Below are 24,670 nucleotides of genomic sequence, written 5' to 3'. Positions count from 1 at the left end.
AACACACGAACATCCATTTCGGTAGATGGCGGTAATGCGCCGAAACTGTTTGCCACACCCAAACCCTGAAAGGCGAAGTTGAACAGCGGGCAAAACAACATTAAACAAGCACAGACTGCCGCTGGATAAAAACAAGTTAGAGATTACAGTAAGTTACTTACATTTTGCGTGTTTCAAATACATTACTTTTTTTCGGGCGTTTTATTTAATAAATATAATATGTTAGACATAGTAATATGCATATATATTTCTGTTTATGTTGCAGACTTTTATGCTTAATCAATCTCAGGTTATAAACAGCTGACTATTTCTTATCGGTTTAAACAAGATCATAAAGTGTGTTGAGGGGACATTGGATTGCTATCTAAAACATACGTTTATAAATTGGAGACGTGGTGCACTTGACATCAGGGCAGGCATACTTGACCGGAATCGGTAGAGGTGAAGGGGTGAACATAGAGACAAGACTACCTGTACAGTGTGCGTCATAATGCACACCTTTTATTGATATGTATTAAAATAAACCATCAAATCAAATATCCCTGCGTGATTAACTAATGTATGGGCTAATACACAAATATACCATTATTTAAAGCTCAATTGTAGTTATTGGGAATGACTTCAAGCCACAAGACTGTACAGTGTTCATTTGTGTGTCAGAGATAATGCACACCTTTTAGATTATTTATAATTTAATATAATTTATAATGAGCTCATACAGCTGTGAATGCTATCAATAATCCTAAAGGTGTGCTTTCGAGCCGACAAACACATGAACACTTTACAGTTAATCAGGAAAGTAATTCTCTTTAGATTGCTATTGACCTCTATTGAGTCTTTGTAACGTGTTTCAGTAGTATATATTTATAACATTTATGATGTGTTTCTCTGATTTCTCTTACATATTACATATACAGTTAATGATTTTAGTCATTTAAGTAACTTGTATTCCAGCAGTAGGCCTATATACAACACCTTACATTAAAATACATACATTTTTGAATATACTTTGCATCATTACATTTTCAGTTTGAGGTGAGACTAACAGTTCTGTTCTACTTTCAAGCATCTGTTTCATTATGGGGGTTCGTGGTCTTACAAGTTATGTGGAAGGAAACCATAATTTCTTCACAGATATGAGACTGAGAGATTGCCGTCTTGTGATTGATGGATGTAGCTTGTATTTTCGCTTGTATTTTAATTCTGGATTGGACCAAGCGAAGGGAGGAGACTACGACATGTTTGCCATGTTAGTTCAGCAGTTTTTTGCAGCGCTTGCGGAATGCAATGTGCAGCCCTTTGTGGTGTTGGATGGAGGAATGGACCACATGGACAAGAAGTTCAAGACCCTGCAGGAAAGAACTCGGAGCAAGATCCGGGAAGCCCATTCTCTTTCCCGAGGATCCAATGGTTCTGTTCTCCCTCTGCTTTCACGGGTTGTGTTTATACAAGTGCTTTCCCAACTTGGCGTGCCGCTGGTGCAGTGCATGACCGAGGCTGATTTTGAGATCGCCTCTTTGGCCAAAGACTGGTGCTGCCCGGTTCTAAGCAACGACAGCGACTTCTATATCTTTGACTTGCGTGGCGGCTACCTGCCATTTACATTCTTCGAGTGGAATAATGTTAGTGGTAAGGCCACGGAACGTTACATTCCCACCCGGCATTTCACCGTGAAACGCTTTTGCTCTCATTTTAACCAAATGAAAAAGCAGCTCCTTCCTCTATTTGCTGTGGTCGCTGGTAACGACTACACACCTGACAAAATTACTGAGGCGTTTTTTATGCGCGCTGCGCATGAACGAGTTCCAATGGGTCAAATGTCAGGACGTGGTTCTGGTCCACGACTCGAGGGCTTTTTGCTCTGGCTGTCTCAATTCACTACCCCTGTAGATGCATTGGAGAGAGTACTGGAGCTTTTGGGTAGGCAACAGAAACAAAACATTCGTACACAGCTCTCCGATGGAATACAGGACTACCAGCTTCCTAGTACTAGCAGTTTGGCTCAGTACTTTACAAGTCCCCAGCCTGCACTACCCAACACTCAGGGGCTTGCAGTAGTTCTGGCTTCCCAACCCAAGTGGCTTTTAAGGGCGGTCGCATCGGGAAGGCTGCCCTCCTTAGTCTTGGATGTGCTTGTACTTCAGAAGGTTTTGCTGATAGCGCAGGTGGAAAACAGTCAGCTGCCCAGCAGTCATTTGACCTCTTTGAGTATTCGTAAAACTATCTACGGCCTGCTGCTCAAAAAGTCAAGACATAACGGTGATACACAGCAGACCATCACCCAGAGAGGAAGAGGGAGGGGAGGAGGTGATCCAAACAGACAGAGTCAGGGTACAGGACAACAGAATGACATCCATTATGTTGAAGAGTATGACCGACAAGACCTCAATCTGAAGAAAAACACTGTGGAGGCTCATCTACCCAGCGTGCCACAGCTGAATCTTACAGCGCTTGACAAGGTCAGTTTTGGAAGACATAACCAATCTGTTGCTTCATGTAAGTATTTCACATACATTTGTTGATGCTTACAATTTTCTTACTGTAGTCTTGGCTTTCATCTTAGGTGCCCACACATGTCAGACTGCAGGTGCTGTTGGGAACGCTGGGTGTGTTGGACCATGTTTTACAGCCAGTACCTCCTCACCTGAGCCTTCCAGTGTGTGTGATGTACTTCTGGAGGAGTAACTCAAAACCAAAGCCGAATCTCCCACTGCTGCAGGCCATGTTGTTGGGACTGGTGTATGGGGAACTCAGCTGGAGAATGGTTCATCCTGATGGTATCTTTGACTCTTTATTTCAGATTGTAGCAATTTCTACATGTCTACATATAAAATGGCATGTTATTTTATAAATATTTGAAGTTCATGGTAACTTTTAATATGCGTGATGGCCAAAACAAAATTGTTTTGCTTCCTTTATAATGCAGACCCACTTTTTGGCAGCAAAGCCGCTGCCACTGTGTGCCAGCGATTATCTCTGCTGAGGGTCAACCCAGGACAAAGGAGGGGCTTAGATCTGGGTGTAGCCCATTTGCTCAGCCAATGGCAATCCTGTATGTTGGCGGGACTTTATCTGAACCAGTTATTGTGTTTCCCTCTACCTGAACCTCAATGTGCATGGTAAGGTCGAGCAGCATGAATGCATGTTTACATTGAAGCAACCTACTAAATAATTACAAATTCTTAAATTATAATTATTGTTACTTTTTGTTCCGTGTAGATTTTGATTCAAATTTTAATGCTGGTAATATAATTTTAAACCTGTATGGCTTTCTTTCTTCTGCAGAACACAAAGATCTTTTAAAGTGTGAAGAAACACTAAACATTTTTATTTATCCTTTTGTCCAAAGCGACTTACATTGCATTATACTATATAATTGTGTTATCCTTGGAATGGAACCCATGACCTTGCCAGTGTCGTGCTCTAACTACCTCTAAACTATTTTCAAATGAGAAGACATTTCTCCTAATTATTCATGACAGCGCCTGGTGTGTTTCATGACAGCGCCTAGTGACCCTTCAGAGAGGGGTTCATGGCTTATTATAGTAAGCTGATAGATAAATGAAGAAAAAGCAGAACCCTTACCAGGAGTTGCCAAAATACATATTCCGGTAATTATATATAAAGTAAATTGTTATGGCAAATACACTATATGTGGGATATATGTGGGGGAAGGGCTTCTCCACTGAAAGCATAGCCGTGCTTAATTAAAGCAGGCAAGTGCATCGCTAGACCCCTTTTACTGGGGCACAAGCCCCAGTATACAGTGCATCCAGAAAGTATACACAGCCTTATTCCAAAATTGATTCAATTATTTTCCTCCTAATGACAATGTGAAAGAATTTTGTTTGAAATCTTTGCAAATTTATTTTCGGCTGTTTCTCCCATTCTACTTTGCAAGATCTCTCAAGCTCCATCAGGTTGGATGGGGAGCATCGGTGCAAAGCCATTTTCAGATCTCTCCAGAGATGTTCAATCGGGTTCAAGTCTGGGCTCTAGCTGGGCCACTCAAGGACATTGACAGAGTTGTCCTGTAGCCACTCCTTTGTTTTCTTGGGTGTGTGATTCGGTGTCATTGTTCTGTTGGAAGATGATACTTCGCCCAAGTCTGAGGTCCAGAGCACTCTGGAGCAGGTTTTCATTGAGGAGCTGATTCCAACAAGCAACGTGCATGTGGCATATTCTTTTAGCCCACTATGACAAAAGACATTGACACACACATCTTATCTTGTGCTCTATGCAATAGTACCGAACTCCACCAACAAAAGGAACCTCTGCAACTGCATGCTTTCCCAAGCCTTCCATAGTCGACAGTAACAGCTGATTATCAGCTGATACATTATTTGGTGCTTGTCAATTCCTGTTCAGGCTGGTATGAGATCCATCTGCTACACAGTTAGACCTCAGAGAGTTTGATTCGTAAACTAAAGAGGCACTCTTCTGTTCATGGATCACCCCAAAGCCTCTTCACAGACAATGGGAGACAGTTTGTGAAGATGCAAACCCCTTGAGGGTATGACAGTAAAGGAATGGTTTTCTCTACAATCTCTACAATAGAAGTCTATGGGTACCGCCGTTGGGTTCAGTTTCCAACATTCTTCAAAATATATATTTTTTGTGTTCTGCAGAAGTCATACCTTTTAATACTCTTTATTTTGTAACTTTCTTATTTTCTTAATTTTTACTGTAATTTCCACTAATGACAGACCAACTGTGTATATCTGTCTGTTTTTCTTTAAGGGTGTTTAGTGGTACTCTGCTGCATGGCCTTGCGGCTGCAATAATGGGAGGTCAACATCCTGAGTCTCTTCTTGTGGGGGAAAGTTTTGCTTTGCACCTCTACTCCATCCTGCTGCAGGCGTTACTGGGCCCTGCAGGTTTAGCAACACTAAGAGGCAGTAAGGGAGGGGGGCAAAAACAGGTTCAACAAAGAGGGAGGGGACACGGGGGAAGAGGAGGGGTCAGTGGAGGGAGAGGAGGGGTCAGTGGAGGAAGAGGAGGGGTCAGTGGAGGGAGAGGAGGGGCCAGTAGAGGCAGAGGTAGGGGCAGTGGACAAAGAGGGAGGGGCAGAGGCCTAATGTCTGCAGACAGTGATTTTGATAACAGGTTTGCACTGTTAACCTTCATGGATGACTGTCAGGGGGGCTGGGCTTGAAAAGTGGATAGGGAATAGATGGCTGGATAGATGCTAGACTAGGGGGGAGGTTTAAAAAGGACAGAATACAAGATAAAATTACGGCGGTTCTTTTGAACTAATTTTGGGGGTTTATCCTTGCCTTTAACTTTTTTTAAAACAGTGTGGCTTAAGATAACCAGCTCTGTTTCTGATGATAGCACCTGTTACCTACTTCAGCATACTTAAAGGGATAGTTCATTAAATTTTTTTAAATCTGTCATCATTTACCCTCAGGTTGTTGCAAACATGTTTACATTTCTTTGTTCCAATGAACACAGAGAAAGATATTTGGAAGAATTTTAGCAATTTTCAGTTCTGGGACATCACTGTTATAGTAGGAAAACATATTGTATTTTTTTGTCTTGTTGAACAAAAAATAATAAATTTCTAAGAATTTAGGGAAAACAAAGAGTTCTCTGGCACCTTTGACTACTATTTATTTCTTCCTAGTCAATTATGTCCCGGAACTGAAAATTTCTAAAATTCTTCAGAATCCTTCTTTGGGTTCATCGGAATGAAGTAATTTATACATTCATGAAATAACATGAGCACATGTGTAAATGATGACAGAATCTTTGGATGAACTATCCCTTTAAGCAACACAGACGTTTAATACGACCGCTATCATCTTGAGCTTGCTTGCACTAAGTTTGTACTTGCAATGATGTTCTATTATGAACATTTATTGTAGCCTTTTATATGAATTTAATCGAATTTAATCAATCAAATTTAAACTTTGTATATTATAGAATGATTGTCAATTTCGTGAATCCGTTTTTAAATTGTTTATATAATGTTTTATGGTATACCATTGCTTTTTTAACAAGTAGCCTACATTTGAAATTATTCCGTTTCATGTGATCTATACAGATAAACAGTGTCTTGTGCAGCTAAAACATGCTTAAAGACAACATCTAATTGGTATTTCCTTGTGAATTGAATTTGGACTGAAATAAAGAGCCATGTTGTCAACTGAAGTTGTGTTGGAAAGCCTTTTGTTCTCTGGGGTAAATATTTTCTGCCAGTCAAACTAGACATCAGTTTAATATGTCTGGACAGTTACAGGGTCATCTCCGGGGTGGAAAGTAGGGAACTTTGTTCCAAGGTAGGTGACCACGGACCAAATTTCTTTCTAAATTGTTTCTAAAAAAAACTACAATGAATTTGGGATTTTACGTTTTACAATAAAGGTCCTATGTGTAGTTTTTTTTAAAGTATCAATTGACAGAAATGCAATGTACTGTAATACATTATAATAACTTTATATTCAGAAGTGTATAAAGACCTTACAAAATGAAGGGAATATTTTTTTTGCTTTTGAATGAACTATTTCTATCACTATACACCACAGGTCCCCTTACACGGAATTCGCCATGTTGTTTCTACAGTAGCCCTAAAGCAGGGGTGTCAAACTCATTTTAGGGTAAGGGCCGGATGGAGAGAAAAGTGACAATGTGCGGGCCGAATCACCTTTTTTAAACCATATTGCACCAAATTACAAATGAATTAGCAAAAAACTAGAAAGACATACTGTTCTGTAAAAGGTGCATTTAATAAATCCTCAGAACGGTTCAATAACACTCTTATTCCTCTTTGAAAAAACTATTTTGTTTAGGTAAAGGCAATCAAAACCCTTTCCTTTGAATATGAATATTTTTTGACAGATACTTTTTAAACTAGTAATGACAAAAATGCAACAGACTCTATTTGTGTACAGACGGTCACATTAAATATGAACCATACAAGCTATACAATATAATTCACTAATAGGAAAAACTGCCTTAACATATTTAACAATTAGTACAGTAGTACAACTTCACTTTGGATATGAACATTAAATATATACTAGAAATTTCCTTTAACAACAAAAGATCTAGATCGCATCTGCATTATGATTTTAATTCCTGACATCTCTTTTCTTCAACCACATCAATCTCATGATGTCATTTAGCTGTCTGTTTGTGAGTCGAGAGCGCAGGTTGGACTTGTTAATGTTCATTACCGATTCTTGATGAATTCTCCCTCTGAAAACGACTTTGATCCCGCTGCGATTTCGTTGGCAATCAAATAGCGTTACAGCTTCATCAGTCCCTGTTGTTTTTGTGATCATTGACTGCTTTTTTCCGAGGCTAAAGTTAAATTATTGACTTTTCGAAGTTGTCCAGTGTATTTATCATATTTCTCTGCGTGTGTGCCGTTTAATATTCTACTCGTTTTGCACAGCCACGGCTTGTGAGCAGATTAAACATACCGGCCTACCGTTGAACTCACAGAAGAAATACGTGTTCTTCCGTCAGTTTTCTTTATTTGGACATTTTAAAATCACTAGTCCTTGCCGCACAACTTAGCCGACTTTGTTTTCGAAATGTAGGCGGCGCTTTAGAATGCGCATGCTTGTTAGGGGTTCCGGCAGAAGCCCAATTAAATGATCAATGATAAAATAAAAAATTTAATCAAACAAAACATAATATGGCAGCGAAAACCTGATTGTATTAATAAACTTTAAATTAATTAAAATAATAATAAACTTTTATTTCATATTTGTATTATTTTTCAAATCTTCCCTCGGGCCGTATTGGACGCCTTATCGGGCCGAATACGGCCCGCGGGCCGTATGTTTGACAGCCCTGCCCTAAAGGGACAAACTGCTCAGAGCGCATTTTGTAAATACTTTATCTCCTTCGGTAAAAAAGTGTAAACGTGATGACATCTTCGTTCTGTGTCAGCCACAGTAGTGCTTCGAAAGGGAGGGGGAGCCGCTGGTTGTATTGCGCAACCTCACCACTAGATGCCGCTGAATTTCATACAATGGACCTTTAATGTCAATATTTGCTATATTTTTTTGTATGTTTTTACTCGGGCCAAATTTCACATAGTCTCTTGTTACAGGTGATTTTCAAACAGTGTCATTAATCATATGACTGCCATGTGTTGTACAGTTTGTTAGCATGTAGTGGTAGTTCGAGGGTCTAATCTTGGACCGGAGACGGCAGATCAGATATCAGCTCCGCCTGGTGTTTCCCACAGACTCCATGGGAAGCATTCATATGACTTTATAACACAGTTACCCTGACAGGCGAGACCGAGGCAGAAGAAACAGGGAGGGAGGGAGGGAGAGCTGCTGGTTAGACTGGATGGATGGGAGAGAGATTTGGCAGTGAGAGAGGGCGGGCACCGTGTCTATGTATTTTTGACACACTGGTATAGGAACATGGCCATGAGCAGGGTTGGAATACAGCTGCATTTTCTTCTGTGCTCGGTGTCAGCGTATCTTTCACCGTTTAATCTGGATCATATAATTACTGTCCCTACAGGTATGAAGAGAGAGAGAGCGCGAATGCGTGTGTGCGTATACACGTGTGAGCTCGAGCGTGTATGATCGTGACTGTAGGCTAAATGATGTGCGTTTTATATTTTTTATTTGCTGTTTCCTTAAATGAACGCGTTAGATTTATTCAAAATATATTATTTTGTAATAAATGTTGTATATAATTAATAACTATTATTATTAATGATTTTACTCCTATTATTTGCACACTGTCTATGCATTGATTACTCCTTTGCGAAAGTTTAATAATTTTATTATAGATAAAGTGTAGTTATCGTAGGTTTTCCACGGTTTTTACAACAAAATACCATGCTGTGCTTACTGTAGTAAAACCATTGTTAATATTTGTTAAGACTATCATATTTTTTATAGATTTCCAGTTCTGTTAGCTGTATTTCAAATATCTCGTTTTAACTATATTTTATTGTCCTTTTTACAAAAAAAATAGTAAATTCGTGGCTATATTAACATGTTATGATTCTTTAACCTGTTTAACAATGCTTGATGTGGAAAAACCATGGGTATTTATTATATAATTATTAATTTATCGTCTAATTTAAATCATTAATTTGAAATTAAGCTTAGATTTTACATACAGCATCTTAAAGTGCACTTAAACTAATGCTGTCGATAAAAAGTGATTAACCACTGCAATGCTTTCATGCTGTTTATTATCTTAAATCTCTCTTTGTCTTATGATTGTATGGTATATTCGTCAGCCCTGGCCACATTTGATGCCTTGAAAAGATTTGACCCATGTTGCCTGCTGGCTCCGCCTCCCCCACCTTTGTTCCCTCCCCCTCCCGGAGTCTTAAGTAGAGGGACTGTAAGTACTACATCATGACAGTGCATTGAATAATTCTTGTAAGTTTGACAAATGAAAAGACAGCATGTCTGTTTTGCAGTAAAGTCTATTTGATCTATTTGTCAAGGTGTCTCCAGTACCTGTGCTGAAGGTAGAAGAGAGAAAGAAGGATGAGGAGCAGGTGAAAGAATGCTGTGTCGTGGGACCTCCTGGACCTGTCGGACCACAGGTAAGAAAGAAGAGGATAGAACGTGGTACCAAAGTGCTTACAGCAAACTAATAAAGATTTAAGAAACAATACTGTAGGCCGTACAACGAGCAATATACCCTGTGCAAGTTGTTGTAATGATTATCAGATTGTCAATGTCAATATAGTCAGTTATTTTGTCTATTTTTGTCCACGAACAAAAACAGTCCGCTGCAAAACCAAAGCAAGATCAGCCATTGCGATGTTACTGTTGCTGAGCAACATTCAGACTGACAGCTCATCTTAATCACTCAACACAGAGAAGCAGGATTATACTTTTATGTCTTATTTAAGGGTCACGCTGGCGTACCGGGAATGCAGGGACCAAAAGGAGATAAAGTGAGATAATTAAGCGTTCTTGGAGATCAAAAACCTTGTTTTGATAGTAGAAAACATTTAATTTAAAGTGTTTTCTTCTCTTTTTTAGGGTGACCTAGGACAACCAGGGTCAAAGGTCAGATTCTACATTTTGTGTGAACTATCCCTTTGAGGTAGACATTTTCATCACTGATCTGCTAATGCATGGATTTCATGAACAATTGAAAGCCAGAGTTCTGAGCCAAAAACAGAAACGAGCACATGGAGCATTCGTCTTGGTGCACACTTCTTTTTTAAATTCTTCCTTTCAATTCAAATGTGCTCCATCCTTATCACAAGAGACGTTCTGCAGGATAGTACTTTCTTAAGGCACATTTCACAGAGTGTTGGGTCATGTACTGTTTACCGTATTAAAGCCCTTCTGCTCTCCACTGCAGATCTGCCCCGTAATATCACTTAGTGGGGACATTAATCTTAGTTGTCCACCAGTGCTTTCAAATTAAAGCATTGCAATGCCAAGGCCATGAGTTTGATTCCCAGGCAATGCACGTAATCATAAAATGTATTGCTTGAATGCACTGTGAACCCCTTTGAATAAAGCATCTACCAAATGCATACATGTAAAAAGAGAGAAAATGTTGAAGTGAAGAATCTGGAAAGCACTCAAAAAGAGGAGCTAGATTGGATGGGCTGATTTTTTTAAGAGAGTGTGGAGGGCTGCCGAGTGGCAGAGATGCTGAGTAAGTGGTTTGTCTTTGATTGAAAACTGCCCTGTGCATTTCAGCTTCTGCCGCACTGCATCTTGTTAGCTCGAGGATTCTGTGTGTGTGCAAAACTAACGCAAATATATATATTTTTTTGTAGGGTCGAACTGGACGTCCAGGACTGCCTGGGAAACCAGGTGCTCCAGGGTTACCTGGCTCGGTGGGACCTAAGGTGGGTGCCCAGAGAAATATTTGTATTACTCACAGTCACAGGTAGCTCTTAATTTTATTGCGCAGGAGATTTGCTCTGTTGTGTATCAGCACTACTAAACTAGAAATAAAAATAGAAACAAACAAGACAACTGCTAGTTCTATGGAGGTGTAAGACGAACGTACATTTTATTGTCCATGTAAAATAATCTGGATTTGGTTTATTTGAGTTCATACTCAAATCTTTCATTTTAATTGCAGACTTGGTGAGAAGCATGAGACTTAAGCAAACATTTCCATTTGCTCTCCATTTGTTCTCATTCATGTATAATCAAGCTCATAACAAAATCCTTACAGAGATTTATTCCCATACTCCATCAAACCAATGTCATCCACCCACATCATTGGCATCTGTTATTGCCGCTTACCTAAACAAATCTAGTCTTCAATTATGGTTAATCCCCTTAACAAACTAACGGCTAAGGTTTTGATTAGAGTCAAGTATCACCATTGAATGTTACGTCTGCGATGGGACGGACGGGATCGATCTAAGAATAACTGATTAGAACAAAATCCCCTCCTGACTGACTACTGTATATGTGACCTCATTGGCAGGGAGAGAAAGGAGACTCAGGACTAATGGGAATGCCGGGTATGAGGGGACCAGTCGGACCTAAAGTGAGTTGCATTCTTACATGCTCTTGTGTAACTGGTGTGGGGAGTGGAAATCATGTAATCTTATGTAATGTTGTTTTTCAATGACGGGCACCATATATCTTTAGGTTTAGTATATAAATTAGGGCTGTCAAATTGATTCATTGCAATTCTAAAATGAATGTTTGTTTTTATAATATATGTGTGTTACATGTATAGACCGGTTCATCAGAAGTGCGTTCGTTACTGCTCTTAACTTCTGGTCTGTTTGTTTATCGGTCTGGCTAGTGTCTAATAATATAACTATTTTAACGTAACGTGGCTTTTCCTATCACTGCTATGCGGATGATACCCAACTAAACTTGGCATTTCAGCCTGACGTTCTGCACGCATCACAACATGCCTGAGTGACATTTCACTCTGGATGAAAGACCTGCACCTGAACCTTGCAAAAATAGAACCGCTTGTAATCTCGGCTGAACCAAAGTTTCATCACAACCTCTCAATTCAACTAGGCTCATCAACCGTCACACCTTCTGATGGCCAGAAACCCGCGAGGGGTAATCGATAATCAGCTAAACTTTACACCACCCGGTCCTGTAGATTCATCCTCTACAACATTAGGAAAATTAGATGCTACACAAATCCTAGTCCAGGCTTTTGTCCTGTCCAGACTGGACTATTGTAATTTCGCTACTGGCTGGACTCCCAGCTTGCACAACCAAACCTCCAGAATGCAGCGGTAAGAGTGTTCTTCAAATGAACTGAAGAGAGCACATGTTACTCCACTCTTCATTAAGTTACATTGGCTCCCTATTGTCACTCATCAAATTCAAAGCTCTGCTCTTGGCCTACAAGACCACCACTGGTTCGGCACCCGCATATCTTCGCTTGCTAGTACGGAACTCTGTACCTGCCAGATCCCTACACCCTGGAAACAAACAATGTCTTGTAGTGCCATCCCAAAAAGGGAAAAGATCAGCAGATTCTGTAGCCATCTTTAAGAATCGTCTGAAAACACATCTCTTCCGTCAACACCTGATTGATTAGTACTGTCTTCTATTTATTTTCTACTCTTTCTATTCTTTATTTAAAATAATGCTTAGCTTTGAATACTGTGGTAGGCTATTTGAGACCAGTTTTTACTGCACATATGCTTTTTGTTGTGTCAAAGCAATGTAAATGCTTTGAATCTGTCTGTATTTATATGTATGTATAAACAGGTCTGTCAGTGTTTACACATTGTTTTTCTTAAAGGGGCCGCATTCTTAAACCTGTTACTGTGACTCCTGTCTCTAATGTTAATCAAAGAACAAAAGAAAAGAGGAATTCAACGTGTTTTGAAGCTGTAATTCTTTATTTAATTTAGAATTTAGCATTAATCCCTGTAAAGTGTTTGAGAACTAAATTCAATTCTGTATATTTCAAACCTGTTAGACATGAGAGCTCTCAGTTATACAGACCTTCAATGTTAAATGGCTATAATAAATGTATTACATATACAATATGTATTTATGTACAATATGCATACATACAGTAAATACACACTGTATATACATACATACACATGTATGTGTGTGCATTTATATATAAATATATATGTTGCACACACAAAAACTATTTTGGAATCGATATATCACGATAAATGGATTTGACAGAACTAATATTTACATTTACATTACATTTAGACAGCAATAATATAAATATAAATTGTAAAAGAGATGAAGGTAATTGTTCATTGTTTTTTCCACCTCCGTAGGGTTTGCCTGGAAACAAGGGTGAGAAGGTGCGCACGTTAAACTTGTTAAACGTTAAACTAAATAAAAGTATGGAACTGAACTTTGTTTGAGTATATGAGTATGACTATTCTTATGGTTACAGGGGGCACGAGGAGATTATGGACCCACAGGTCCAAAAGGAGACAAGGTTAGAGACTAATGAAATGTCAGACAGATTTGATTTGTTGATCATATTCGGACTGAGATATTAGTTTTGTAATTTTTTTATTTCACAATTGAAGCTGAATTTGAATTCCTTACCTTGTCTTCCTTCATTAGGGAGTAAATGGACTTCCTGGGATGCTGGGACAGAAGGTGTTACATTTTAACCATCAAAATCAATCTCAGACATGTAGCACTAATATGATTTTGTTGTCATTGATATGACAAGCTTCTTCTCTGTTCGGCAATCACTACTCAAGGGTGAAATGGGAACCAAGGGGGGGCTCGGTGTATCAGGGAGACGTGGCCCTACGGGCCGACCGGGCAAGAGGGGTAAACAGGTGAGAAGACACACAATTCTCCTTGTATAAAGACATACAGTACACCGTCAGTTTGTTTTGATATTTAGACACACATATGCTCAATTTTAACCCGTCTACCTCAGTCAGTGTGTCACTTAATGTGGCTAAACACACACTTGTGTGTATATGTATTCGTAAGTAATCCAAGGACCTGAAAATCTCAACATGTTGTACCGGAATTTGGACAGCAGGGCCTTCTGTGTTGGGTCCAGCCCTGCCTCTCATGTTTCGAAGCTCTTGTGTTACGCTGTGAATAGACACTTCTTGGCTATGTTATCACTAACTGCTTGGAAATACCAGGTGACTGTAACTATTGGCATTACCCAGTATACGTTCCTACCATTAATCAAACCAACTCTACAACACGTACAGATCTCCTGCAGGCCATTTCAACACCATCGAGTAATTTAATGCTGGATGGCTACATGAAAAACAACTTGTATGTCAAGCCTTAAGATGTCAACTAAAGCAACAAGTGTATTTGTGTTTATGTGTATCTTAATTATTTATGCCTTTTAATGCAGGGGGGTAATGGAGAGAAAGGTACTGCAGGCCCTGTGGGACCTAGGGGTCCATCTGGACTCAGGGGCCACCCAGGGCCTCCTGGAGTACCGGCATCAGGTGCGATAACACACGTTCACCTAGCGATCTAAATAATACATTATTTTACCTTATAAAGAGACCCTAAGCAACTGGAAAAGGGGACTTTCAAATCTAACTTTGGGTGCATATATATCAACTTAGCATAATTAAATAACCTTCCTCTCCAAACACAAATCACATTGTTTAACCAACCGTGGTCCACTCTGGTCACTCATGCTTCGTAATAATGTGTCCAGGGCTCTTCGTTGTTGGAGAAAAGGGTGAGAAGGGAATGCCAGGTCCTCCTGGTTACTGTGACTGCGGTTCACTGAGTGCACCATTACTACACCGTAGCAAATTTGACAAAGTTCCAGCGGTAATCAAACACACAGTTATACACATGTACAGTATATAAATAATATACAAAGCATTTAATGGTTAAAACACATACACCCTGTTCCCATCTAGCATATTTTACACATTTTACCACAAGATAAATTTTAGCTTCTCAATTTCCAGCAAATTCTTCTAAATGAATTACTATCCATAATCTCTGATCTTCCCACTCAGATATTTGTTGTGAGCAGTGAGGAAGAGCTTAAAGGTCTCCACGCGGATAATGCACTGGCCTTCAGAAAGGACCAGAGGTCTCTTTACTTTAAAGATGAAAATGGATGGGAGCCCATTCAGGTAAGTAATCACCTGAAGACGCTGCCATGAAACATGCTGTCAGTCATAGGCATTATGGGAACAGGTGCTGTGGTTTGTTCCAGCTGATGCCCCTCCAGGCGACGGAGAGGATGGGAGTGAATGGTGTCTGCGGAGATGGAGAGGTGCAGGAAGTCAACAAGGAGGAATGCGATGATGGAAACAATGTTGTTACAGATGATTGCGTGGGTGAGTCACATGATCCAAAAAACAACCACGTAAACGTAAGCATTGTTTTTCTGCTTTGTTTCTCTACTGCTGATTCTTCTTGTTCTTTATATAAATTTTTCTCTGAGTATAGGCTGTAAAAAGGCATTCTGTGGTGATGGTTATCGTCATAAGGGTGTGGAAGAGTGCGACGGAAAGGACTTTGGCTACCAGACCTGCAAATCGTATCTGCCAGGGTATGTAAACCCCATTCAAACACATATGCATACTGTACATACAACATTTTTACATATGCAATGTACTGTATGTATGACAGTGTATCTTTTCTTTATGTGTAGCACATTTGGGCAGCTCAGGTGCACTGACTCCTGTTTCATCGACTCCACTGGATGCAAATACCGGACCTGAGGCCCACAAATATTTACACTTTCACATGGACAAACAGTGAGGTTCAAAGGTTTTGGATGACTTTTGAAAATCCAACATTTTTCCAAATGATGTCTTTCTCAATTTGACTTTCATCTGAAATTTGAATTTCTTCATTGGCTTGTGGCTTTTGGATCTCACCGTCCAGTGCGCGCGCACACACACACACACACACATATATATATAGCCTGCTGAGATCAACAGTATTAAGCAGATCAGAAGAGAGATTTGGCTCTGTTTTTCTGTACTGCACTATACAGTATCTGCTCTTTGATGATGGGGTAATTTAATGGCAGCTGCTTGATGAATGTTTGAAGTAAGGAACTGCATTATGGAGATCATGAAAAGGCATTATTTGAATGAATGTATAATATGTATATTAATTTTGAATTATTTCATTGGTATTATAAACGCATGGGTAAGTTTGTGCATGTTTATATTATGTATCATGTTCTTTCTCCTGAGGAACAAACGACTAGAATATTTTTCTGGTCCGTGCCTTGTAAAGAAATGCTAGATCATTTTATTTATTTATTTATTATTTATTGAACTGTGTCTAATATTTTATGAAATGATACCTTGTTAGTTATCTTTTTCACAGAAACGGGTATGTCTTGCAACGTTTACCGTGTTTAGATTATTTATATAGTCATAGCAATAAACTGCAAGTTCCAGTTGGTGGCGCTGTTTCCCAGTGTCTCTTCTTTTTTGTACAAAGTTAAAAAAGGCGCAGCATCTGAACCTGACACAAGTTTCAAAAACAGTTATAGAACAAATACACAGAATGTTGGGGGGATAAAAAAATATGTTAACGGTCCGCAATGTACAGCATAATTAAACAGGATTTACTATTAGCGTAACTAATTGTAACAATAATGTACCTCTACAGTAGGCCTACATATCTGTAGATAAAGGGGAACAATATACAAACAGGGGTAAGAGTAAGGAAAGTAATAAAAAATGTATTAGGGAACTACAGTTCATATAAACATGCAAATCAAACCGCTCTTGAACTACTTGATTATAGTCTCAAAAGATCAACATTGATTTAGCACATTATATACATTAAAACTCATCCAAATAACTCATAATTAAAATAAATGATTTGTGACCAGCAATCCTAAAATCAATCAAATTAAAATTATTCCCAGATTTACAGTTGACACACAGTCTGCGTGCTTCATCTGTGCTGTTTTGCTTGTGCAAAAACTGAACACATAATATCCCTTTACTTCATGTTTGCTATTATAATAAAATAAGAACCCGTACTTGATTTATATCAACAGTAGCTTATTTATGGGTTGTGATAACAAAAATGTAATGTTAATTCACGCTAAGATTGTATACTATACTGCAGGTCATGCATACCACGTACTATTAACATAGTTGCAATTTAGTTTGAAAATACTTACAGTATAAATATTTTTTTGAAATTCCTGACTTCTTTTTTCCCCAAACTTTGCATATTGTTTCCTTTTACCTACAGATATTTACTGTAAAGGTACAATATTTACGTGGTAAATTCTGATTAATTATGCGGTACATTGCCGTTATCTAAAGCGTTACCAAAAATATGAATTAAAAAGCACACATAGCCCATTCTTGTTAGTTTCAGCAATATTTCATTACCATTTACAAAAACACAAAAAGAACATCAGATTCAAACAAGTTCATCAAACAGATTTTACTCAGAGATTTGCATTTTTTCCTTTTGTAAAAATAATGTCAGACTTCTCAGATCTGTATTTACACAAACACTCTTGAGCTTTAATTTAGCTGCTGTTTAACCTTATTTTATTGAGCAACCGTATTTCAACTCTGTTACTGGTTGGTAACTGTTACTTAAAAAATGTATAGGCGACTAATTAAATATTGTCAGCTATGAAAAGCAATGTTATTTACATTTACATACATTTAGTCATTTAGCAGACGCTTTTATCCAAAGCAACTAACAGATGAGGAAACATTGGAAGCAATTATAACAACATAGGCCACAAAATACATAAGTGCATCAAACTAGTCCATTAAAGCCTAGCACAGTATAAAAAGCTAAGAATAGTGAGGTTAGTAAGGTGTTTTTTTTTTTATAAAGAAGGAAAGGGAAGAGAATTAGGAAAAATCAATCAGCGAAATATTTAAAAACATTTGTGACTGAAACTCCTATATTGTAAACAAAACAAAAAAATATTAAACAAAAGATGAAACAAGTTTGTATTAATTTAATATAAAAATGTTTTTTAGTTGAGTTGATATAACCAATTTAAAGCTGCTTTTCTGCCCTGATGACGGGTTGATGAATCAGAAATGTCCTGGTAAAAGTTAGCACCAAACATGGTATGGTCACATTTCATCTTAAATGAGTCCTCATAGCAGGAGGTTGTGGGTTGACTGTGAAAACAAAACAAGAAGTGCTTTAAAACAAGATGGCATCAAATGCCTTTTGTTTCATTTTTAGATTGTTTCAGAAATCATATTAGGAACTAACAAAACATTAAATGCAGCTTAACATTATGCAGTTTTCTAATGTTTCTGCTTGAACGTATTAAAAAATTGATCTGGTTACAAGCTGTTTCCGTAGAAGCGACCTGTATGCAGGAGTTTCTGTTACCATGAGTGATCTGATCATCTGCCTCAGGCCTGACTACATGAACAGAGGTAACACTGTGAGTATTGTCACCAAACAGAGAATTCACCTTTCCACAAATCCACTCTTGCACACAGAGAATCTTTTGTACCTCTGTTCTCTTTGCTGGGGTAGATACGTGGGAAGGGCCTGAACTCTTCAGGAGGAGGGAAGTCCTCAACGGGATGGAAATGAAACTTTGATTCAAAGTCATCTGAGACATTCAAAGACATAGATACTTCCTTAATTTTGATGAAACAGAAATGACACAAACTTGATATTTAAACTACATTTTCTTCTTTCTACTTTCTAACACACAAACGCAATCAATCAAAGGAGCATAACACCACAACACAAAATATGGTCTGTGGTTGCAAAATGTAGGTTTCAGTCTAACAATAAAACTTGTGTCATGTGTTATGGGATATGGACTTTACAATCTTTTTAGTGCTTGTAATAATGAACGAATTGTATTTGTATCACTACCAATAAGTACAAGAAAAGAGTATAGCTTCATAATGATGACCTAAAGTCTCACCTAAACTATAAAGATGTCCATTCCGTACTGAACTGGGTGGGGCTGACAGCGGAAGAGGAGGAGGGGGCGGGAACCTACTGGAAAGCTCAGTGGTAGGAGAGCGAGCTGGTGGGGCTGGAGGTGGAGCCAACCGCGGAGGACCTGTCAAACCAAGATTCTTCATAACTCACTATCCTAGTTCATCTAGTTCCCAGGATAGAATTGTTTATCAAAATATTACAATTCATTATTTACCTACCCTCGAAACCTGTATGACGTCTGTGGAACACATGAATGTCAATGCCGTATTTCTTAAACAAAGTGAATAGTTACTGAGTCGCCAACAGGTAGAATGTTGGTAATAGAACAATGGTAGTACCCATTCACTTCTATTGTTTGGACACAAAACCAATGCAAATCAATGGGTACTGCCGTTGTTCGGTTACCAACATTCCTCAAAATATCTGTTTTTGTGTTCCGTAGAAGAAAGAAAGTCATACAGATTTGAAATGAGGTTGAGGAAATGATGACAGAATTTTTATTTGCATCACTTTAAGAGGTCGTTCGTCATTCACCTGCACTCCGTGGCACCGCAGGGGGTCGTCTGCTGGGGGCGGTACACGGATAAGAAGGCGGCAAAGGTGGTACGCTGGGCCTGTATGCTGGTGAGGGCATGGGAGGTACTTTTGGAGGTGGTGGGGGTGGTGCTAAGGAGGGGTGGCTAGATGAAAAACAAGCAGGAAGAGGAGGAGGTGGAGGGCCTAAATTACTATTATTCATTTCTAAAACACCTGGAGAAGGAGGTGGAGAAAAGAAAACTCCAGATGACCGTTTAGGGACCGAGGATGGAGGAACCGATGGAGGGGGTGGAGGATAGAAGACACCAGATGATCTATTTGGTAGTGAGGATGGAGGTATTGACGGAGAAGGTGGAGGGGGCGGAGGGTAAAAAACCCTGGATGATCTGTCAGGGAGCAAAGAAGGTGGGATGGAAGGAGGCAGGGGAGGAGGCGGAGTTGTGGGCATAGGAATGGAGTGCGATTGGACAGGTAACCAAGTGGGTTTGGCCATTTGAGAAGGCGGAGGTGGGGGCGGGCCGGTGGGGAGTGGTGGTGGTTTATGACTAGGTCGCTCTTGAGGTCCAAAACGAGGTGGAGGAGGGGGTGGAGCAGAAGATGGTGGTGTGGAGGACAACAGTTTGAAATCAGGATGTACGGTTTGGCTGGGGGAGGGCGGGGCCATGTAAGAGGAAATGGGCCGAGCTTTAGGCAAAGAGGCAGTTCTTTCCAAAGGTTTGTGGGAAGGGGACAGATCAGGGGCGCTTCCTCTAAAACCATCTCCTTGTGATGGAGGGTTCCAAAGAGGCTGTTTCAGGCTAGCGGAAGAACCTGAACGAGACACTGAAACACAAAAAAACCTATCTTGCATTAATATAAAGTCATTCACTACAGAAAAACTAGAAAATGTATCCATATTAACATTTGATTTCTATACCCGGGTTGTACTGTGGCCGTTTGTCTCTTTGTCCAACTGGTTTGAGGACAGGAAATCCCCCAGCAAACAGTCCACCTAGACTTGGACCCATTGTAGATGGAGAAGAACCTGCTGTGCTTGGAGCCCCATGTCTTCCATTTTCATCCACACCACTTACTTTAGGCTCTAGAGACACATACGATCACACATAAAGTGATTTACAAATGTAAGACGAGTACCTAAATCAACATCCTGGATGTTGCTGTAACAACAGTCCTATCAATGGTTTAAATTTCAGGTCAGCACTAAAGGGTCAGAATTACAGTCACCAAACGTGAAGGCAAGAATTATTCGTATTAATAAAAGCAAAATGTTGATATATCTAACTTTGATTATCAATATTATGTTAATACTACACATATGATGATAAAAATATAGCTCTTTAACATAGGAGTGTTAATGCATCCGTTTGCCTTAAGAGCCAGGATGGTTACAAAACACAACAGATGGAAATTATAATTATTGATGACTTATTATTTATATTATACATATTTCAAAGGAATAGATAAAGAAAAGGAAGTAAATTAGCAAAAACAGATTGAATCTTTTCTTATTGTGCATTACAAGTAATATCGATCAAACTACAGTTGGGTTGTTTTAATAAACTTATTATAACTCTAAAATACAGCTACCTAACACAATAAAACACTACAAAAACATGATAACAAAACACAATTCAAACAGAGTTCCAAATAAGCTCTTCATATTAATAAATAATAAATATTTTAAATTAGTATTTTGTAAATTGAAGGACAAAGTGGTAAACAGTGCGTTTTATATATATCTATATAGATATATATATGTATATATATATATATATATATATATACAAATCCCCCCAAAATAAAAAAAGTATTAATAGAAAGGTTGACCCTGCACTGGTTAGGACTGTATTTGTTTCACAGGAATGTTGTTCCAGACCAACAAATTAAATTAAAAGAATTCACTAATTTAAGCAGTCATAAACAAGAACTGTGTTATAAAGTAAGCCATCGACCTTTAATGAACATGGCATATCTCAAGTCAAGAGAATACTACTGTTCTTTGTAATAAAGAGGAAGTCAAGTAGTATTCAGCCCCTCGCTGTCCTTGCGATCCTGACTTCATCACTTCCTGTGGTGTGTCTTGGCCCTTTATCTACTCTACATTCCCATATACAGACAAAGAGCATGTTTCCTTTGGGCACTTGAGTGCTTTGAAGTTTGAGGAGCCAATGAATATGGACCTTGGGCTCAAATATAGCTCTGTTATAGATAAGCACTTATCAGCAATTCCGACTGTTCAATGCCTAGATTTTACTACTCTTTGTTATGTCTATCAAAATATTTCACTTTTATTTTAAGAGTAATTTAATACAGACTGTTGTGGTGACACTCAAAGTCTTTTTTTTCAATGATATGCAAACACAATGTGTGCCATTTAACATTTCCAATATCCCACAACATTCCACTGATCACTGACCAAAATTTATCAGAATTTTATAGATAATTTCAGTTTGTAAACAGACCCTGAATTCACTTAAACGATTTAGTTAAGATTAAAACTATTACATTACTATTTCTACATAATTAAGTGCCTATACAGAAAGTTTATCTGAATAGATTTCATTTGACTCACTGTCAAGTACAGGGGCACTTCGATCGTTGACTCGCGTGACCTTTTTCAGCCTCGCCCCCTTCTGAATGTCATCCAATAGCGCATTGCGACCTCCTCCATCAGAACGCTGCACTTTAGGAGGGTCTGTCCGTGACTTTAAAAGAGATATTTGTTTGTTAAAGATATTGTTAATCTCTCTAAATATTGTCTGCACAAATACAAAGTTTAAATTTTTTTACGGTATCAAGGATACAATAAAATAAAATCAACAACAGTTGTGCTGCAACAAAATGTCTGTTCTAATCACATATTGAGTTACTGGATTATAATAACCCACGTTTTAGAAAGAATAGTGAGTGTGACCTGCTATTCTGTGTTGTGTTGATGTGCTAATTTAATTGTGCTTTTCAAATGACACCTGTTATGTTACAAGGCAAAGGATACACATTAACCAGTAAAGCCGAACCCGTGACACTGACTGCACTTCTTCCCTATGTGTGTGTGAGTGTGTAATTCTATCTCTAATTAATAATGCAAACTAGACAGGTGGTTGCCAGGAGGAACTGCAATGGTCAGAGATATAGAAAGCAACAGAAGAAAGAGCAAAATACTATTTCTGTTTATCTTGGAATGTGCTAATATAAATGTAATGAAGCTTGATGAACTGTATAATATTAATGGATATTTGTACAGGCATCTCACCTGTGCAGGAGCTGAAGCAGGTGGAGGTGCTGGGGGAGGTGGGGGAGGTGGAGGAGGGGGTGGAGGGACAGGCATAGATGAGAAACCTGAAGAAATTGAAACACACACACATATAACATTACCCTAAACCCGCAGCCACCAGCAGTCCCAACTTTGTCTAATGCAACCATATTATAGCACAATGAGAGAGGTTTAAATTGTTGTTTAAAAGTAACTTGTTAGATTAGTCTTTTGGATGGTGAAACTTTTTGGATGAGACTTTAACAGAGCTACAGCTTTACACACGTGTTAGAGACCACTTAGAACTGTTTAGAAGTTCATTGTGGTTGCTAAATTACAAAGCATTCGATCTTTCCTCTTTCCCCTCCCTCTCCACGAGTCTACATGTTCCACTTGGCAGGAAGCTTGTCCATCACAAGATGCGCCAAACAGGAACCCTCCCTTATCTTATAGGAAAACCAATCTCCTGCATAAACAATGGGCAGAAAGGAGATTATCTTTTTTGTAGGATCTACCCTTAACACTAATGTAGGGTAATTTCTCTCATAAAAAAATCCCCAAAATATCCATAATAAGAAAAAATAAAACTGATCTCAGATCAGAAAACAGGGGTAACCTCTTATCGAGAGCTGAAGGACTCTGGAGTTAACAAAGGAGTCTGTTGTTTTGGAAGTAGAGCTACCCAACCACTGGCAAGCCCAACAACGCGCTCAGTGATTATGTGAGGAAGAGAAGTATGCTAAATACAGCTGAGAAATGTAGAAGGAATTTAGTCAATATGTTAATAGTCCCTTATTCTTGCCAAAATACTGAAACATTGTGAAGCTTGGTATTGGAGTTATAAATAATTGTGGGTGAGAAGAAAACGACAAAGTCAGTAGCAATTAGCTTGTTCATTTTAAAATAAATGTAAGCTATTTTCCTTTTGGTCTTTTTATATACGATTGTCTACCTGGATAACAGTTCACTTTTGCCCCCGAACAACCCTATGCATCCCTTGAGCCCCATTACCAGCTTTCCCATGGAGATGTTGACACAAAGTTGGTTGGTCCGCCCATGTGGAAACATTTGTATCCACCTGTAGTCTTATTTATATATAGTAACGTACTCAAACTAATCATAACATGTGTAATTTGTTGTCTTCTGCATTCTGTTTCGTGTTTGCCAGTTCTTTATTAAACTGATATTTACATTTAATAAATATTTTGTTTAGGTATTAACAAATTAACAGTGTCAAACTTTAACCATTAAACTGTGTAACAAGGAAAGGCATGAAATACACAGGGGTTTGACTTTCATAGATGGCAATTGTCACCACTGTGTCAATGACACCCAGAAGGCAAACCAATGAAGTAATCTGAACATGACGGTATTATTAAAACTGGACTAATGCAAACCCCGTTTAATGGCATGTAGGTCACACAGATCTTACCTTAGTGTGTTTGAAATCTGAAGTTTCGTGCGTTTTGCTTTTTCTACCGTGAACGCAGAGAAGTTGTCAATGGCCAGTCCGGGCGCGCTGTGTCCAACTCACGATATACTGTTACGCGCGCGTTATAATTAGGCTCGAGGCGAGGACGCGTCTAATGATTCTTTAGGTTAGAAATCTTAAACATACAGTCCATAATCAGCTTGTACATGCAATATGTAAAACTATGCTTTGCTTTGTCTTACTATAATTTCAAACCGTTCGTGAGACATAAACTGTCTCCCTTTCCCAGTATGACGTTTGTGTAAACTGAACTGAACTTCTCCTGTTGCGCATTGAGCCTGCTCGCAACGCAAGCACGTGCAAATGACAACACGACAGGCGGAGCGCGGTGGGAGGTTATAACCATGATTTTGTTTTCCCGTTTTGTATTGTGTATAATTCAGCATTTTAAAACGCCTACATTTTTAATAAATGTATATGGGATATGGTTATGTGAATTTTGTCTTTTATAATGGTTTTAATTGTTTATTTATCACATTAGATAGAATACAGTATTGTGTCAAGTAGAAGCCGATGTGTGGAATGATCCAAGCACGAGCTCGCTCTCTAGTGGAAGTTTTTGACAAGGTCAAGGAAGGT

General features: G+C 38.8%; 3 protein-coding genes across 6 annotated transcripts; 2 read left to right on the top strand and 1 right to left on the bottom strand.

Moving 5' to 3' along the window:
• The first annotated feature begins 67 nt into the window (after positions 1 to 67).
• aste1b (asteroid homolog 1b) lies at positions 68 to 6,151 on the top strand. Of its 3 annotated transcripts, XM_079484754.1 has the most exons (5): positions 74 to 148; positions 1,067 to 2,459; positions 2,564 to 2,777; positions 2,927 to 3,119; positions 4,741 to 6,151. In XM_079484754.1, the coding sequence occupies exons 2-5, from the start codon at positions 1,080 to 1,082 to the stop codon at positions 5,153 to 5,155; spliced, it is 2,202 nt and encodes a 733-aa protein (XP_079340880.1). In that variant the 5' UTR covers positions 74 to 148; positions 1,067 to 1,079; the 3' UTR covers positions 5,156 to 6,151. The 3 variants fall into 3 exon arrangements, with proteins under 3 accessions (XP_079340882.1, XP_079340880.1, XP_079340881.1); XM_079484756.1 differs by lacking the exon at positions 4,741 to 6,151 and having other exon boundaries at positions 68 to 148; positions 2,927 to 3,262; XM_079484755.1 differs by lacking the exon at positions 74 to 148 and having other exon boundaries at positions 968 to 2,459.
• Positions 6,152 to 8,314: 2,163 nt separating this feature from the next.
• Positions 8,315 to 16,305, top strand: LOC306910055 (uncharacterized protein). Its single transcript, XM_079484275.1, has 17 exons — positions 8,315 to 8,490; positions 9,224 to 9,330; positions 9,437 to 9,538; positions 9,851 to 9,895; positions 9,984 to 10,010; positions 10,739 to 10,810; positions 11,404 to 11,466; positions 13,202 to 13,228; positions 13,324 to 13,368; positions 13,500 to 13,535; positions 13,643 to 13,723; positions 14,269 to 14,365; positions 14,584 to 14,702; positions 14,897 to 15,016; positions 15,100 to 15,223; positions 15,336 to 15,438; positions 15,541 to 16,305. Exons 1-17 carry the CDS (start codon positions 8,388 to 8,390, stop codon positions 15,608 to 15,610), a joined length of 1,341 nt encoding a protein of 446 aa, XP_079340401.1. The 5' UTR covers positions 8,315 to 8,387; the 3' UTR covers positions 15,611 to 16,305.
• A 930-nt stretch (positions 16,306 to 17,235) lies between these two features.
• On the bottom strand, positions 17,236 to 24,365 carry wipf3 (WAS/WASL interacting protein family member 3). 2 transcript variants are annotated; one of them, XM_079485697.1, is made up of 8 exons: positions 24,032 to 24,365; positions 22,600 to 22,685; positions 21,919 to 22,051; positions 20,263 to 20,427; positions 19,344 to 20,168; positions 18,790 to 18,930; positions 18,364 to 18,465; positions 17,236 to 18,016 (listed from the first exon to the last, which is right to left on the bottom strand). In XM_079485697.1, exons 2-8 carry the CDS (start codon positions 22,672 to 22,674, stop codon positions 17,976 to 17,978), a joined length of 1,482 nt encoding a protein of 493 aa, XP_079341823.1. In that variant the 5' UTR covers positions 22,675 to 22,685; positions 24,032 to 24,365; the 3' UTR covers positions 17,236 to 17,975. The 2 variants fall into 2 exon arrangements, with proteins under 2 accessions (XP_079341823.1, XP_079341822.1); XM_079485696.1 differs by lacking the exon at positions 17,236 to 18,016 and having other exon boundaries at positions 18,183 to 18,465; positions 24,032 to 24,339.
• Positions 24,366 to 24,670: the final 305 nt, after the last annotated feature.

This window comes from Barbatula barbatula (genome assembly GCF_947034865.1).
Source record: "Barbatula barbatula genome assembly, chromosome: 21".
NCBI classification, from domain to species: domain Eukaryota; kingdom Metazoa; phylum Chordata; class Actinopteri; order Cypriniformes; family Nemacheilidae; genus Barbatula; species Barbatula barbatula.
Note: the sequence above shows the minus strand (reverse complement) of the source record. Positions and strands in the feature narration are given on the sequence as shown.